General features: G+C 42.2%; 1 protein-coding gene across 2 annotated transcripts; it reads right to left on the reverse strand.

Annotated features, from left to right (window-relative positions):
* Positions 1-1,644: 1,644 nt before the first annotated feature.
* LOC108879895 (calcium-binding protein 1) lies at positions 1,645-16,368 on the reverse strand. 2 transcript variants are annotated; one of them, XM_018671340.2, is made up of 8 exons: positions 7,768-8,377; positions 4,759-4,926; positions 3,732-3,762; positions 3,476-3,619; positions 3,193-3,302; positions 2,822-2,896; positions 2,608-2,680; positions 1,645-2,043 (listed from the first exon to the last, which is right to left on the reverse strand). In XM_018671340.2, exons 1-8 carry the CDS (start codon positions 7,807-7,809, stop codon positions 2,018-2,020), a joined length of 669 nt encoding a protein of 222 aa, XP_018526856.1. In that variant the 5' UTR covers positions 7,810-8,377; the 3' UTR covers positions 1,645-2,017. The 2 variants fall into 2 exon arrangements, with proteins under 2 accessions (XP_018526856.1, XP_018526854.1); XM_018671338.2 differs by lacking the exons at positions 4,759-4,926; positions 7,768-8,377 and adding an exon at positions 15,141-16,368.
* Positions 16,369-16,647: the final 279 nt, after the last annotated feature.

Raw genomic sequence — 16,647 nt, forward strand, 5'->3', positions numbered from 1 at the left:
TTAAATGCTGTGTCTTCTTAGCTGGCTTGCTGTGTGCAGTCACTGGATCAAAACTAATGGTCATTAAATACCACCAAACCATAGGCTGACTGTTTGTCAAACCATGTCTCATTTTCTGTTTCTACACAACTGTAGCTTTATGGGCTGAGTAATGGAAACTTAAGAGAACTGTAATTAATTCCTTTTTGATGAGTAATGAGAAATTATTTATATTTCAAGCAACTTGCCCAATACTACTGGACACTACAAATGTATAGACACCTGCCATTCAATCAGAGCTGAGAATTCTCAGAGGGATAACCCTAACCCTCATCTTAAAAACATACAAACAAAAGAAAAGAAAGAACAGTCTAAAGCCCCGGTAACACTGTGGGGACCAGCTTTTTTGTCGCCAAATAAGAACTGAGTCTCCATAATGTGTGAGCAGATTCACGTCCCCATTAAACTGTTAATACAAGAGGAAACACACACTCTCCAATAAAAATCTTTATTTTTATATATTCTGCTACAAATTGCAGTTGTTTTCTAGCATGCATAGTTTCACACAGTTAAGACAAGTAAAATCACAAAGTAAGATTTCCCTTTAGAAGAATATCTTAACTTAGCATGCATATACCCCCATGTCCATTCATGAACAGTCAACCAATAATTTAGCTGCCCCAGGAACCACGGGGCATTTCAAGCAGCCATTTTGAAAATGCTATCCAGTGTATCACATTTCTAAAAACATACTGCAGACCCCTTACTACACTGAATGACACTCAAATAATATTTTTATAAACTTTCTTTGGCTTTTTCAGAAGAAGCTAATGTGGCTTCTTTATAAATAATGATAATGAAGGTAAGAGGATTTTAAAAAATTGGTATTAGAGATTATGCTAGGGGCAGTTAATGGATGAGGTTGATTGTTCAATTGATTTTGAGGTATCAAAGTTAAAAGTGAAAATGTTGTACCGAAGTGAAAATCACTTCAGGACTGTTCTATAGACTCAGTAGACTCACAAAACCCCAAAAGACAAGTACACTTATCAGAGCTGTTTGATAATAATCAAAGCATTAATAAAATTCATCTTTCATCTATAGTTTTCACACTCTGTTGATCACCTGCCACTGTGAGTTAGGTGCAGATGATCTGTTGAACTCAAAAAGTGTTTTATGTATTCTGAGTATTCATGCAGAGTAATATTCAGAATTAGTAAAACATACTGTGATTAAAAAGGCCTATCACAGTAGTCAAGATTAGTAACTCACCGTACCTAGAAAGAACTTCCTTCAAGAAATGCTGTAGTTGAAGGAATCTGCTCATTTTATGCACACTGAAAATTACATATATATGTATATATATCACAGTAAGATGTTATTTAAAGTCAGAAGAACTGCATCAGTGCTACATTACACATAATTACAAAACAAATATTGGCTTGCCTTTACCAGGGTTGGACAATAGTCTTAAGGGAGATAATAACTCTACAGTATAGGGTGGAGAGAAACAACAGTAATGCACAAAACACAAACACACAGCTTTGACAGGATCACATGAAATATTTCCATATTGCCATATTGTATTTGTGCTTCTCAGCATAATAAAGGAATGTGTTGTATTTGTGGGGTGTTTGCTGGCATACTGCTGTAGTCGAACATACGTATTCTTGATTGCTACTTTTATTAACAACAATAGTAAAGTGTTTGAGCATAATAAATACCCATTGGGTCAACAGCCACATCAGCATTAGAAATGTCGTTGGTTAAGGAAAATATGCTTTTTAAAATATACTTTGTAAAAGTCAGAAATGCAGCTGTTGGTTTCGTTTACGCTCTAAGAAACAGCGGCAACATGTGTTGCTCCAGGCTGCTGTGGTCAGCCTTTGTGCTTCAGCGTGGCAGTTTCAGGGCAGGGTTGATATGTTTTTGTTTTCTTGTTCATTGACAGAAGTGCAGAAGTTCAAGATCCATCAGGTCTCTCGCTCCCATTCATCCCATACCAACAAAAAATCCATCTTGGTTCTCTACAGCAAACTCATCGAGACATCATCCGCACAAATTCTGTGGGTGAAAGAGAAGGGCAGATTGTTTTACATACCACCTGCTTTAATTTAAATCCACAATAAAATATATGAAGTGCTCTCAATATATAGAACATGCATATCCAATCACAAAAGTCACATTAGTCAAAACTATGTTAACCATGATCTGCATGTATTCTAGCACTCCACAAGTACACTTTCTTTTTCGATGTTGCATGATACTGATGGATTGTATATAGAACACAGAGAAAATGTAAATTTTTGTTGATGTGAGAGCAGTTGTAGCACTGAGAGCAGCAGCACTGTCAGCCCGCATGCATCTTTTTCTCTGTGGGTAATCTATGAGGTGACATAATCCCTCGGTATGGAGATAATCTGACAGACAGACCTACTGCCTTCATCCCCTCACCTCACTATCAGCATGGTATTGGGATATCAGCCAGACACATGTTGGGATTTGGAATGTGTGCGTTTAAGAGCGAGACAGAAAGACGAGGAGGGAAGAGAAAGACTGCAACAGTAAAATGCTTTACTCTGTATGAATTGCAAATTGCAGTGTTGCATACCGCACAGGATTCTTTACCTTCAAAGTCTACATGTCCGTCCCCATTGAGATCTATGTCTCGTAGGATGTCCTCCAGATCTCTGTGTCCAACCTGAAGAAGTCAAATTGTGGCGAATCAAGGTGTGAACTTTGGTGGCACAAACTCAAGATCCAGACAAGATTCAGACAGACACAATGATTGATAGAGAGCTAGAGAGAGGAGGACAGACTCTCCCAGCAGCTCAGTCAGTACCTGTTGTCCTAAAAGTTTTTTCATCGCTTCTCTAAGTTCTGCTGTGCTGATCTGGCCATCACCATTTGTGTCAAACTGAAATTAAGAGAAAATGAGACAAATAATGAAAAAAGAGAAGCAATAATTACAATTTAATCATAGTACTCAATTGCAAAAAATACCTGGTGAACATCCTCAACAATGTTGACACTGGTATCTGACATAAAGTCCATAAAGTTACACCTGAATATAGAGTTTAAACTCTTCAGTCATATAAATTAATAAATTTCTACCTTGATTTTTCAACTCCATTTCAACCCATTGAAATTTTGTTTTGTTTTGTTTTGTTTTTTTTGTTTTTTCACAAGCTTTTCCCTCATGAGTTTCCTCACCTCCTTGAACGCATCCCTCAACTCTTTCACCCCTATCATGTCTGCTGTTTCAGCCAGCAGTTTGGGCCCCATGAGTTCAACAAAGTCTTCAAAGTCAACATGTCCTCCTACTGTTGGACAGAAGGAGAAGAGAATGACAGTTTAACTTTCAGGGTTTGCTTAGAGACATGAAAAGGGACATCATCCTATCTGCGCTCTATCTGATAAATAGTGATGCTTAAACGCTGTTTTTAAAGTGGATCTAAATGTGGAAACATGCACACACAGGCGCAGTTTTACTCACAGTTCATGTTGATCTGCTGGCTGAGTTCTATTAGCTCCATTTCTGTTGGCATGTAGCCCATAGTTCTCATGCAGTTCCCCAGGTCTTTACAGCCGATGAACCCATCTTTGTCTTTGTCGAACTCCCTGAAAGCCTCGCGCAACTCTGAGAGCAGAGATTAAGAATAACTGTGAGACAGATGTTTAAAAAACTGAGAATTTGGTTTTTAAGTTGCAGTTTTACTTTGTATTCTTCATTGTCCTGAAATACAACGTACCATCCATTTCTTCTGGCCTCAACTCTCGGTCCTGTGGAGGATCACAGTGCAAAGTTAGGATCCAAATACTGCTGATATTTCTAAAATCATGCCAATACGCAGCATTCCTTGCGCAACATGATGCTGTAAAAAATAAATAGGCGACTGTGGGTCTGTGCCACACAGTGCCAAGAGCCTGCAGATTTTCTTCCAGCCAGAGAGGAAGAGCTTATCAGTGAGATCACCTGCTGAAGTGTTTGGATGGGAGGAAAACATGCGGATTCTTGGCACACTGTGACACCTGGTCAAAAAATAACACATAATTAGGTATTGGCGTAAAAGTGAAACGGCAGAAACAAGATTAGGTACAAAATCTTGTAGCATTTTTTATGGTAGAAAGGAATCTGAACCATTTACTATGTCCATAGCATGATTTTTTTTCTTTTTAGGTATGTTGCTTACATTTCTGAAAGTGTGGAACAGAGATGGAAAGTATGCAGTAGTTCTTGTATTTGCCAGTCCATTGAATTAAAATGACTCTACGTCAACCCCTACATCCATTAAGAACAACAATCTGAGAACAATCAGTGAAGCAGCAGTCATCTACACAGTTTTCAGCATCCCTGTTTTCTTTAATAGCGAGACCTTGACTCTTCACTGCTGGAAATAGACAGAGAGAGATAATCGCCAGGTGAGCAGCATTTCTGCCGTCGCCATAACCCTGATCTAATAATCCTCCATCCTGCTACTAATGTCCACCATGTTTGTGAGTAATGCAGCCTCATGCATAAATATACGCACACACACACACACACACACACACACTACCAGTCAGCACTCTAGCTATCAAGAGGATTCCGTACTATAAAGATTCCAAGTTGTCATATTGTCAAAATACCATCTTCTCTGTTCTACCACAGTGCTGACATTACAGTTAGAGGTGATTACAGCACACATTCATGATGAGTGTCAGTTATTGTGTGTGTACTGTACAGTGTGCTAATCTTTCTTGGCATGCATGCACATGATATTTTCTGGACTTACGTACAGCCTGCCGGCTCTCAGCGAAGCCCTTGCGTAGAAAGATGCATGCAGGCCCCAGTACGTTGTGCATGTTGGCTCCGTTCTGGGCCAGGGCCACTAGCGGCTCAAGATAGGCCCCCCCAGAGCCCCCTTCCTCACAGGACTGCACTGCTTTGTAGTTCTTCTTCTGGTCCTGGGTCGGACGGGGCATCCCAGACATGGGAGCAGGGGGCAAAGACAGGGGTAAAGACCGTGACTCAGAATGCAGCAGCATGGAGCGAACAGGGAGCCAACATGGAGGTAGGATGGGTGGGGGGGTTCAAAAAGCATGAACAGAGGTCAGTCGTAGTGAGGTGTGAGGTTGGTCAGTCATCATGGAGGAAAGCACCTTGGTCAGAGGGAAGACAGTGTAATATATCCTGACACAAGCAACTGATGCCATCTATGACTCTGTCCTGATGCTCACAATCCTGCACAACAGCACTAAGCCTCCATACTGTTTGTAATAGGCGATGTCAGTATTGGTTAGCATGAATGCACTGCCCATTTTCATGTTAAAAAACACATTTGACAGCCTCATGTAACTGCTCTTTAATTAGTTTGATACATTCTTCACCCGCATATTTTCTTATCATAAAGGCTAATTGCAGTTCATTGAAAAGTCGGGTCTGAGTTTTCTATTTTTCGGCCTCCTTTCTAACTCCTATGATGAAATTTACTCACAAAAACTGCTGAAATCTAAGAAAGAGAAAGATGATCATACAAGTTTTAAAGAGGCCCCCAGGTAAGTCAGACTTCATTGGAATAGAATGTGAAGAGTAAAATAAAAATAATAAAGAGTAAAATTATTACCTACAGTGTATGTTGTGAGCACTACAGCTACAGAATCAACATGAGTGTATGTGGTTTTAACTGACAGCATTATGATTCTAAATAATGAGTCTAAATGTGTTAGTAGTGATAGTGGTGGTACAAGCACAATGTCTGTTAGAATTGAAAAGATTGATGACACAATGCATTTACAAGTACAAGGTGATGGTTACTGGAATTTTTCCAAGAGTGCCTAGTTTTTTGTGCATGCTACAAAATAACTGTGTTGTTCAGACAATAAGATTAAAGTTCAGCCAGCCATTTGATAATAATCTCCAATTAGCCAATCAACCAGGGGGTAAAAGTCGTTCTCACAGTAGTCATCCCAATTACAGAAGGAGCAACAGGTTAATTAAAAGCAGGCAATCGCTGCCTGCCAGTGGACCAAAAAAGCCTCCTCTAAATAAAGTCAAATAAGGTCCAACCATTTCTCTGACTAATATTTGAACTGAAGAGAGCAGCAGCCTAATCTGAGGCTAAATGCAGAACACTTCTAAACACTACTACACTATACACTACTAAAAAAAGGACTCTGTTTTCATGCTCTGCGATTGCTACTGCACATTCTTGCCAAGAAGAGATAAACAGAGTTTAAAGTAGTAACATCTCTTCTTGCTTATGAAACATGATCATTCTGGTCAGGTCTTCAATTACCCCAGTGTACCATCCAACCCGGTGGCTGAAAATCAGGCTAAAAGCAAGTGGAGTAGACTCACTGTCACAGCGAATTACCAAGGGACCTTTTTCTGCTGCTGCTTTAAATCTCTCAGACATGAGCTAGTACCCATCCTCAGATGGTTATTACAGTAAACATAAGACATCTGCATGTATACGAGATGAAAATTTAATATGCATACACATACTACATGCAAATACACACAGTCTTATATGCTCTACAAATGACCTTCACACTCCATCTGTTGCCATGCCAGTCCTAATGCCAGTTCGTGCATTCCTACAGTCCCCACCGCAGGAACGGATGCCCACTGGGTAATCTGACCAAGTGATGCATGGAGCAGGGCTGTCTGCGGGTATAACGTGCCAGAAAAAGTACTATGAAGCCATGCGCTAACAGTTATATAACCAAGAAGAAAAAAACACAGTGTTAGAGAAAGGCTGTAGTCAAGAAAGAACTTCTCCAGCACTTCAACCCCATTTTGCACAGATGGCATCAACAGTTGCTTGTCATATTGTGCCTCCTCAAGGATGTGCAGCTGCTGATATGAAGGGAAATCTATTTGTGGGATAGTCTGCCTGCTACAGAGAGTCTATTCAAGCATACAATGAGGGCAGCAGATGCAAGAGATGTATTGTGCAAATGATGGTGTTTCGTCTTGAGCTTTTAGAGAGACGGCTCTGAATGATCTTCCTACGTCCTCCCTCAAGTGTGCATTTAGGTTGTCATCGAAAAACGCTCAACGTCGGTGGCACATTGGAGCTGACAGAATCTGATATAACTGGAACAAGAAGCACCTGTTTGCAACATTTCCACTGACTGGCCACATCCCGCAGGTGCACGCTCAACAGGGTAAGTGCATCGCTGTGAGATCTGACTTGGCTGGTAAGGTGGCATCGCTGTGAGATCTGACTGACTCTAAAGTTTGGTGACACGATCCAAATTCACTGACTTCACCTCAGCCAGCAGGTCAAACACAAGCAGCACCGACCCAACTCCTATCTGACCTGCCTGAGAGGCTGAGATGTGGTTTCCAGGAAATGGAAACCATTCACTGATAAGCACAGAGAGATTTTTTCTGTATCCAAAAAGGCACATGATAGGATGCAAATGTCACCATTAATGCCTCAGTGCAATCCGATGAGGTACATGCTGAATGAGTTTTAAAGGAAGTCAATAAACTCCTGCATCAATAATCAACACTATAATAACCTGTGTTGGCAAATATTGACTGAAATGACAGCATAAGACACGAGCTTTCTCCTGAAACATTTATCCTGCCATGTGTTTGGGACCCAGCGACACGCAACACAGGGCAACAGCTGAACACAGTTTGGTAGTGAAAACCCAGTCAGATAGTCCACAGTGGTCAGTCAATACAGGTCCAGTCAAACAGCCTTCAGGCAGGTTGGAGAAACACCATGAGACAAACATGCAGGGGATTCAAGGGGATCACATCCAAAAGAAAAACCTCAGAGCAGACCTTACCTTCTTGGTGAAAATTTTAAGCGACTTTACAGAGTTGCCCATTGCAAAAAAAAAAAAAAAAAAAAAAAAGTCCTTCTTGTTTTATGTTTTCTCTCTGACTGTCTCTGTGTTGTGTGTGTGCCTGTATGTGAGTGCACGTGTATGCATGTGTGTTTGCATATGTTTCCGGGCATGCATGGGAAGAATAGGGGTGATCAGAAAGAGGAAGAGGGTTCAGTGGGTCATTGGCTAATGTAAGAGGACATCTGGAGGTAAAAGAAAAGCAGGGAGCGGAGCAGAGGTATCTCAGGAGGTGGCTAGAGGTGAGGAGGGAGAGGACAGAGGACCTAGAGGCAAGGATGCTGGGTGGTACGAAGGGAGGGACACTGAGACAAAAGGAGGGAATATGTAAACAAGAACAAAGGACAGATCAGGAGAACGCAAAGATAAGCGAGGGGAGAGGAAGCATGCATGTGAACAGAGCGAGATGCAAGCGCCAGGAGTAGAAAAAGCAAGATTGCTTATTCATTCCATCCCCTCTCCTACAGTGTCTTTCCTCCCTCCCTTCCCTTTACCCTCTCTCCCTCTCTCACCCTCTCTCCCTCTGTCCGTCTGTCTGTCTCTTGCTCTTTTTCCTTCACTCTCTCACCCACTCTTGCTCACTCCACAGTTTTAAACCATCTATGCGAATGTGACAGAAGAAGCTCGTTCGGACAAGCATATTACCTTCCCCTGAGCAAGATGCTGCAGACACTAATCCAAACACGCGCACACACACACACACACACACACACACACACACTCGATTAAACACACATGGATGTGGGGCTGTGGAGCTAAAAATATAACACATGCTTTCTCTTCCCCCTACTCTCCCATATCTCTCCCCACTCTACCCTCAGCATCCATCCCTCTCTCCCTCACTCTCTCTCCTACACAAACACACACACACACACACACACAGAGAGAGAGAGAGAGAGAGAGAGAGAGATGTAGAAGCATCACAAAGTCATGTTAAGCTTGAAGGGCTTGAATTCAGATCAAAGCCAAAATGTGCAAGAAATGACAAAGGATTCTGAACCACCGAGGATGCAAACTTAACACGTGCAAATGCAAACACACACACACACACACACACACACACACAGGCAGGCAAATAAATGCTCTCTTTCAGCCTTTCGTATGCATGCGCGCGCACACACACCACACACACACACACACACACAGTTTAGAGGGACTTGTGCTTTTTGAGTATTTTCATTTTATGGTACTGTACACTTTACTCTGCTACATCTCAGAGGGAAATGTTATATGGAAAAATGTTTACATCGCTCCATTTACTTTACAGCTATAGGGTTTTGTTGCATCCACGCATCAGTGACAATGATCAATAAGTCGTGAAGCTCCACTTCCCAAACTTTGACAGTGTCACAGGCACAGAGAAGATAAACTAAGCAACTGATATTTTCATTGTCATTAAATGTGGGCACAAAAGGTGTGACGACCAGGCAGAGATGCTGATCTAAGTGTTCGTTGGTGAGTTCACTCCAGTACGGACTGTGAAATGGTGTCATGCAGGTAAAATGAACACACGTTTCTGAGTGAACTCACATTTTTTGAGACATAAAGATTCTCTGCTTTGAATAAAATTTGTGTCTGATATGGTTTTTCCAAAAAAAAAAAAAAGATAGTTTCAATCACTTCCGTAAAAATACTTACACCCCACATTCATTCTCCCACAACCATGAATATGTAAATGTTGTTCATTTCAAGATTTGTAGTTGTGATGTTTTTTAAATCATGCTCACAAATTCACAGCTTAAACTTTACTCCTTCCAGCAGATAAACATAAAAAACAGTCCTCAAACTCTGCACATACAGTTTATCATTCTGCACAGTGAAACCCAAACGTCCACATGGAGTAACAATAAGCCAAACCCAATTTTGAGTGGATGTGGACTTTAAAGAAATGGCTACTTCTATCACCGCTGTCTAAAATGACAAACTACAGCATCCAGAACAAACCCACATTTTTGGGTTTATTCCAGCAGCGTTCACTCCTGAGGTAACTTTAGTGGCAGTCATTGCAACACTGATGTGCATCCTTATTTCCCTCTCCTGTTCGACCTTGTCTATTCTCTGCTATTTTAATAAACACATTCACGCCGAAGTCGTTTCAGATCTCACTCCCATTCAATATCTCTGCGGCTCCTCTGTGCTGCTCTGCGGATGATTCATCCAGCCTCTCACCGGAGGCTCATTGTGAACTTCAGAACACATCAGACGTCAGACACAGGAGCCGTCAGCTCTCATAATGTCAGACCATAGTGTGCACGGGCATGAGATCCATCTCTCCCCTCTCTCTCTCTCTCTCTCTCGTCCCTTCTCTCTAGCTGTATCCTTCTATTTCTCCCTCACAAGCTCTCTCACTCGGATGCACACAGTTTACTTTACACATTTACATAACTGCTTGCATGGCGACAACATCTCAGGAGAAAATCTTATCTGAATATCAGATGACTTTTTTGGGTGGGGGGGCTCATATTTCACAGACTAGTAAGGTGAAGCCATATGATTTTTTACAACATATTTCTTGCAAAGGAATCTATGTGCATGTACTAGACAGGGAGCTCATTCGAAGAGAAAATATTAACAATTGCTTTTGCTTTTTAATGAAGATTTTGAGCTCAAACATAATCTAATTTTATCCACTGCCATCATGTGTGTTAAATGAGCTGGGAGATGTAAAAAAGGGAAGGAAGGGACTGATGTAACAACAAGCTCTTATTTTTATCCTCCGAGCCATTCTCAAGAATCAGAATGTTTCCCTTTATTTGCAAATTTGGATGAAATGTGATCATTTCATGGTCAAACAAGTCATTTCTCTAAAGCCACTGAGTGTTAAATCTCAGTGTATCTGGATGTGAAGACAAAGGGATAAATACAGTGAGAGTGAGAGTTTTTTTGTGTGTGTGTGTCTGTGTGCGTACATTTTTGTCGTCATCAGAAGACGTCTGTGAGAAAACATACAGCACAATGCACACTTGCGTCATCTTCTTCTGCTCAGGCTGAGACGTCACACTTTAATCCTACAGTTGATTAATTCATTCAGATCAGAACAGATACTAAAACCTTCAACTTTCATGCTGATTATTCCGGTATTTCAGTTTTATTTGGGATAGTGCCACATGTACAAACAGCTGTTATTCTAGTTAAAGGTCTTGTGCGTCAGCAGGGGGAAGAAATATTGACAAGTCTCATTTCAGTCAATTAAACCTCTGTTGTTTTTCCTCTGACTCATTTATCCCTTGTCCTCTGTCTCCCAGTGTCTCTCACTGATTTTCCCTCCCAGCCTCAGGTCCTGCATAAATATTTAGCAGCATCACACACACACGTATAACTTAACGTTGCAGCACGTGCAGTTGTGCTCACAGGCTCTTACATTTCACCGCCTAATCCTTATCTCAAAAGGGGATTTAACCAAAGAGAGAATTTTCTACCTCCTCCATGCCAGCATGGATATAAAAATATCCATCTGTGTCTAAAAATAGCCTGCCATACTCTAGACATATGCTGTGGTGAATACAATGATGCTCATCTCTTTTTCCTCTAATTTCCACCCAGATTTCTCCCTATTTTGCCCTTTTTAGTGTCTTTTTTGTGCTGCACTTCTCCTCTGTCCTTTTCATTCCCTCTCAGATGTCATCAAGGTCAACGTGACCCCCCATTCCTCCCCCACCACCACCCCCCAGCAGAGGAAAGAGGGAGAGGAGGAAGAGAGAGATTTTGTAAGGGCAAATAAAAAGGGACCGACAGGCAGGAAACGTCAGCGGCTGCGAGTGTGAGATGAGTAGCAGGAAAACCAGTCAAGGAAGTGAGGAGCTAATCTGCGTTTTAAGACGTTTTCCTCACATTGTCTTCGTGGCTGTCTGGTAGGAGCAGGGAAGTGAGAGCTGATAGGTGTTTGCCTTACTCAACAGTCATCAGGTCTTCCAGCAACGGAACCCTGGTCCTGTTTTATTCCTTGCCCAACTCCCGATTTATCTGCTTCCCTCACTTTCTGCCCTTTTACTTTTCCTGGCTCACTGATGTGACACACAGATGACTATTAATCCCCCCCACCCCCACCCCTCTCTCTCCCTCTCACTCACACACACACCCTGTGGGTTCAAACCTATTAGTGCAAACGGTGCTTGCTCCCTCTGCTGGTTAATACACATATCCGTTCATCTAAATTTAATTTGAAAAGAAAATCGTCAGCTCCTCTGTAATAATTTCCCCCCAGCAGATAACAGACCTCTTTCTATAGCAGGTCTGTGCTGCGTTTTCAGATTTCCTGCGAGGGTGTTTTTGTAGAACAAGGTCAGTGAAGGTCGCAAAATCTGAGGGATGCAGTGATTGTCGAGGATCTCTCAAAATAGAAACTAAATTTCTACTGGGACAAAAAAAATTGTTCACACTGTCCTTGATGAAGGTGGCTGGTGTAACCTGGATAGTTGAATGTACATTAATAATGGTCCTGTTTTAAAAATATAAAATTTTCACATTAAAAAAATCTAATGAATCACTGGATCACAACCTATCTATAACCATCAAGCTGCAATAAAAACACATTCAGGCAGAAAAACCACATTTGTCCTTATTCTAACCCCCACACTAGCCTTTTTTGGTAATCATGATTCATCTTATGAATATGAAAGCGTGGATTATAAACTGGTAGCTTGGAGAAACATGTCTCCTTATGCTCTTCTATTTCTCAAATTTGCTCTGTCAGGTAGCATGTTTGCCAAAGGATTTGAATATTTTTACCAAGACAGGAAAAAAAAAAAAAAACACAGGAAAAAAACATAACAAAACAAAAAACACTCTGCCCTCCTCCAGTCTCTCATAATCAGGTCTTGACAGGCTATTTTTAGCTCCTTCCAAAGGCAGCGAGTGAGTTTTTTTGGGATTGTATGCAGATCTTGATGTTACATAAGAAAAATATGAAATTAAAGAGTTTGTGCTGTCACGTACAGTACATATTCGAGGGGCGTTAAAAGCACATTAGTGTGACTGTGTGGTCACTAGAATGAAACGGCTTGAGTAAGATGCTGAGCAGGTGCAAAAGCATGCGTGCACAAGCTGTCTCAGTTTTATTCGCTCTTTTATCATGTTGTTTCTTTTTCATTCTCGCACATACATCACTCACTCACACACTGTTTCCAGCACACAAACACTGATGTGCACGGCCAACTCTTGTCCACTCATAAATCCTCTTTGACTATTAACAGCTGTGTCTGATATGACTTAACTTCACAGTGACAACATCGCAGAAAACAGACAAACTTGCCCGCACTTTGAAAACTCAATGATTCGGTTACAAAATATATATTCAGAGCTGCTTTGTTTGCACTTTTGCTATGAATAATCTTATTTATTTCATCTGTACTTCTCATTTCTCTTACCAAAAACATTCAGCAGCCAGCATTGCTATTCAAATATACAATAACACAGCACAGTGCTCTCTGTTGCTTGGAAAATTCAAGAATTTCAGGTAGAAATGATCAGAACTTTTCACCTGATCAGTCATACATATGACAAAAACTGCTATTTCCACACACATCAGCAGCTCTGGAGACTTTATATAGCACACTGCTGCATGGATTTTGCCTCGCTGGAACCCCTAAGACTGATTGAAGCTCTGGCCTGGATTGAGAGGAGTTATTTCTGGAACACATTAGCACACAGGGAGGTAATTGTCTCCTCTTGAGCTTTTTATCATCAACACGGAAAGAAGGATTTCACTGGAACAAGAAAAAAAAAGAGACAGGAGTACTGTGCAGCCGCACACTCTGTCTGAGTGACAACGTAGAGCCCCCGTAGAAAACCAATGTGTTAGTGGGTGAACAGGTGATGCAGGGAAAAAGAGATGGACCCTTTATTTTCTGCTAACCCTCGCTCATCACAGTGTCAATAAAAGGTCTTGAAGGTGATTATGTTTTATCAAAACGTCTAATCTGAATGTGTGTCAGTTTAATTGTTCACTTACCTGTGTGTCCATGTGTGTGTGTGTGTGTGTGTGTGTGTGTGTGTGTGTGTTTGAGTGACAAGCTCACATCACTGAAAAGTTTTCCACACAGTCGGGTAAGATGATCCCCCCCACTGCTGTTCAGATGACAGCCACAGTGAAAGCAACTGTATTCATATTGGAGATGCATGACAGACTGGACCCCCTCCACCACCCCTGTCATGAAAGTGATGGATACCAGATACACGCAGAAGCCAGATTTGGACTGAAAACATGCATCCATATTTAATATGCCCTGCTAGGGTGACTGAAGGTCTAGTCACATGTGGCTTAAGAGGTTCCACCTGGTTCCAGGTCCACCTGCTGACAACTACCAGCTCTGCACCTCTGATAATAAGCATCCATGTTTATAGTCAGTTTGGCAAACTCCAATAAAACAGTAGAATATTATTAACATTTGCTCAGTTCAAATCAACACCACATCTGGGCACTTTTATACTGGGAAGATCAATTATTGGACTGGATTGTTTTTTTTTCCTTTTATATTGATACTGGACTTCTACTTATTCACTCTGTAAATCATCTCTCTCTCTTTTTTAGCTGCAATTTTCCCACCTATGGCTCCAATTGCACCCCCAGCTGTTGGTGGAGGGGGATCTCTCTTTGAATGTACCCTCTCCCAAATCCTCCACATTTGATAATGTTCTTTCTTGTCTTCATATAGAGAAGCTAGGTTGGGTATCATTGCTCATAAGGCTGAAAAACCCACTGAAATGGTATCTATGAAAAACATGTGACTGGACTGTAAAATATTGATAAGTGCATTTGTATTGAGACAAAAGTCTCCATGTTGCCATAATTACCTGAACCTATTTTATTCCCATCAGTTATTGTAACATTTTAGCCTTTGTGTCATATAAATGGAGTCAATTGTATTTTTCTTGGACAAAAAGAGACTTTCAGATATTTTTAACAGACTACTGAGACTTTGGGTCACTTCCAACCAAACGCTCTGACTCTGGATTCTTGATTCATGCTGCCGCTGATGATGATTTATTTACTTTACAGCTTGAAATCTTGCCCTTTGCATGGTGTTACACGACAAAACACCCACACATTTTACAGTGCATTATTGAGCTTTGAGCAAGATGATGATTGGACACTGTTTAAACTGATTTTTTTTTTTTTGTTGTTGTTGTTGTTGTTGTTGTTGTGTTTCATTAGGAAGAATAGCACAAACGTTGATTTGGGGAAGTGAGCTGTATAATAAAGCTTTTTTGATGTGTTAATGTGTTATTTTCTATTCCCTGCAGCTTGGGTTGTGCTTTGCATCTACTTTTAGGACGTTTCCAAAAGTTTTAATTTCCTCTCCATGCCTCCTTACCTGCCCAAAGACTGACTTCACTATGGGATGAAGACTAGAGTCATATTCAGAAGAGGTCGCGCTCAGTCTTTTGGATGTGCGGCTGGATGCGGGCTGGACAGGTGCACTCGCCGCAGGTGGGTCGGAGCTGAGGCTGGAGGACGACCCGGTGATGACTCTCTCCCTGGGCTCGAAAAAGAAAGCCGCGTCGTCCGCGTTTTGGGGATATGATGGAGTTGGAGAGGTCCTCCTGTCCTGCCGGGAGCCGCCCTGGTGATGGTGCTCTGCGGGAGGCAGCTCACCTCGGGAGGAGTCGTGGTGGTGATGCGAGTGTTTGGACCTGGAGGACTTGCCGCGCTCTCTCTGATGCCGACTCGTCCTGTGTCTCACGTCCTCCTGAGCGTAACCATCATCCTGCGGGCCGGTTTGCCGGTGAGCGTGGCTTTTCTGCACCCGGTGATGATCACCTAAATTTCGTGAGTCAGCGTGTCTGGGTTGGCAGAGAGGTCTCCGCGCGCTCGGCTCGCAGTCCTCCGTCCAGCCCGCATCATCGCCGCCTCCAGCTCCGGTGGGATGGCAGTGGCCGCGGTGACTCCGGTGACCGTGCGGACCGTGATCCGAGTGCGCGGACCTGCGGTTGAGCCCCGACGATCTCAGCAGAGAAGTGGTCGACTCGCTTTTCGGAAGAGAGGCGCTCATCGTTGGCTTTCTCTCGCTTGACGGGCGGAGCGAGTCTGCAGGCGGCTGGAGGTCGAGTAAAGGAAAAAGAAGGCTGTCTTCCGCCGCCACGTGCAGGTGTTCAGCATCAGCCAGTCGGACCCCCCTTCTCTTTCTCTCTAATCCACATCCACACACTCGACCATCACTGCACAGTCCGCGGTGATGAAGTTGCAGCAGCAGCAGCAGCCACCTGATCGAGCATCTGCAGAAGATGTGAAGTGGAGAGCCTGGTGATCTGGCAGCCAGGCGGTCAGTCTGACGCTTCACATGGGGGCTCCGCTAAGTTTGGATGACAGCACGGTGTTGCGCTGGCCGCGTGTCACACGCAGTCCACGCGCAAAGTTCAGTAAGACCCACGTCACTATAGATGATCCCTCGCATAATGAGCCGCCTGATGAGCATCATTCCCTTTTGATTATACTACAAACTGATTCATCGTTTGAGCGTCTCTATTACCAGCAAACTAACAGGTCTCCATATGCTTAATATCATCAGCATCAGTGGACAAGGCTTGGACCCACTCAAAACTCAACAAGTGGCTGCTGTGACATTAATGCCAGTGGACAGTTGTCTTTACCCAAGGACATGTCAGACAGCTCTGTGTCCTGCATCACTTAAATGTAACTTCATATTTTCACAAACTAAATATATTTAAAATGCCCTGGATCACTGCAAAATAATCTATAAAAGAAGGTGAAAATAAAGAAAAAACTTGAAAGATTACACAAAGTGAGATCATACTACACACCTCAGTAGTTAGCAAGTATTTCAGGCTATTATTAGTTACATAACCTTTTGGAAATTAACA

Source organism: Lates calcarifer, linkage group LG9, assembly GCF_001640805.2.
Source record: "Lates calcarifer isolate ASB-BC8 linkage group LG9, TLL_Latcal_v3, whole genome shotgun sequence".
NCBI lineage: Eukaryota > Metazoa > Chordata > Actinopteri > Centropomidae > Lates > Lates calcarifer.

Coding starts and splice junctions, on each gene's coding strand:
- LOC108879895 (XM_018671338.2), bottom strand. CDS start 15,818: ATGAGCGCCTCTCTTCCGAAAAGCGAGTCGACCACTTCTCTGCTGAGA. Junction 3,620..3,731: donor GAGGCCAGAAGAAATGGATG/GTACGTTGTATT, acceptor CTCTGCTCTCAG/AGTTGCGCGAGGCTTTCAGG. Junction 2,897..3,192: donor TGAGGGATGCGTTCAAGGAG/GTGAGGAAACTC, acceptor TCTTAATTTCAG/TTTGACACAAATGGTGATGG.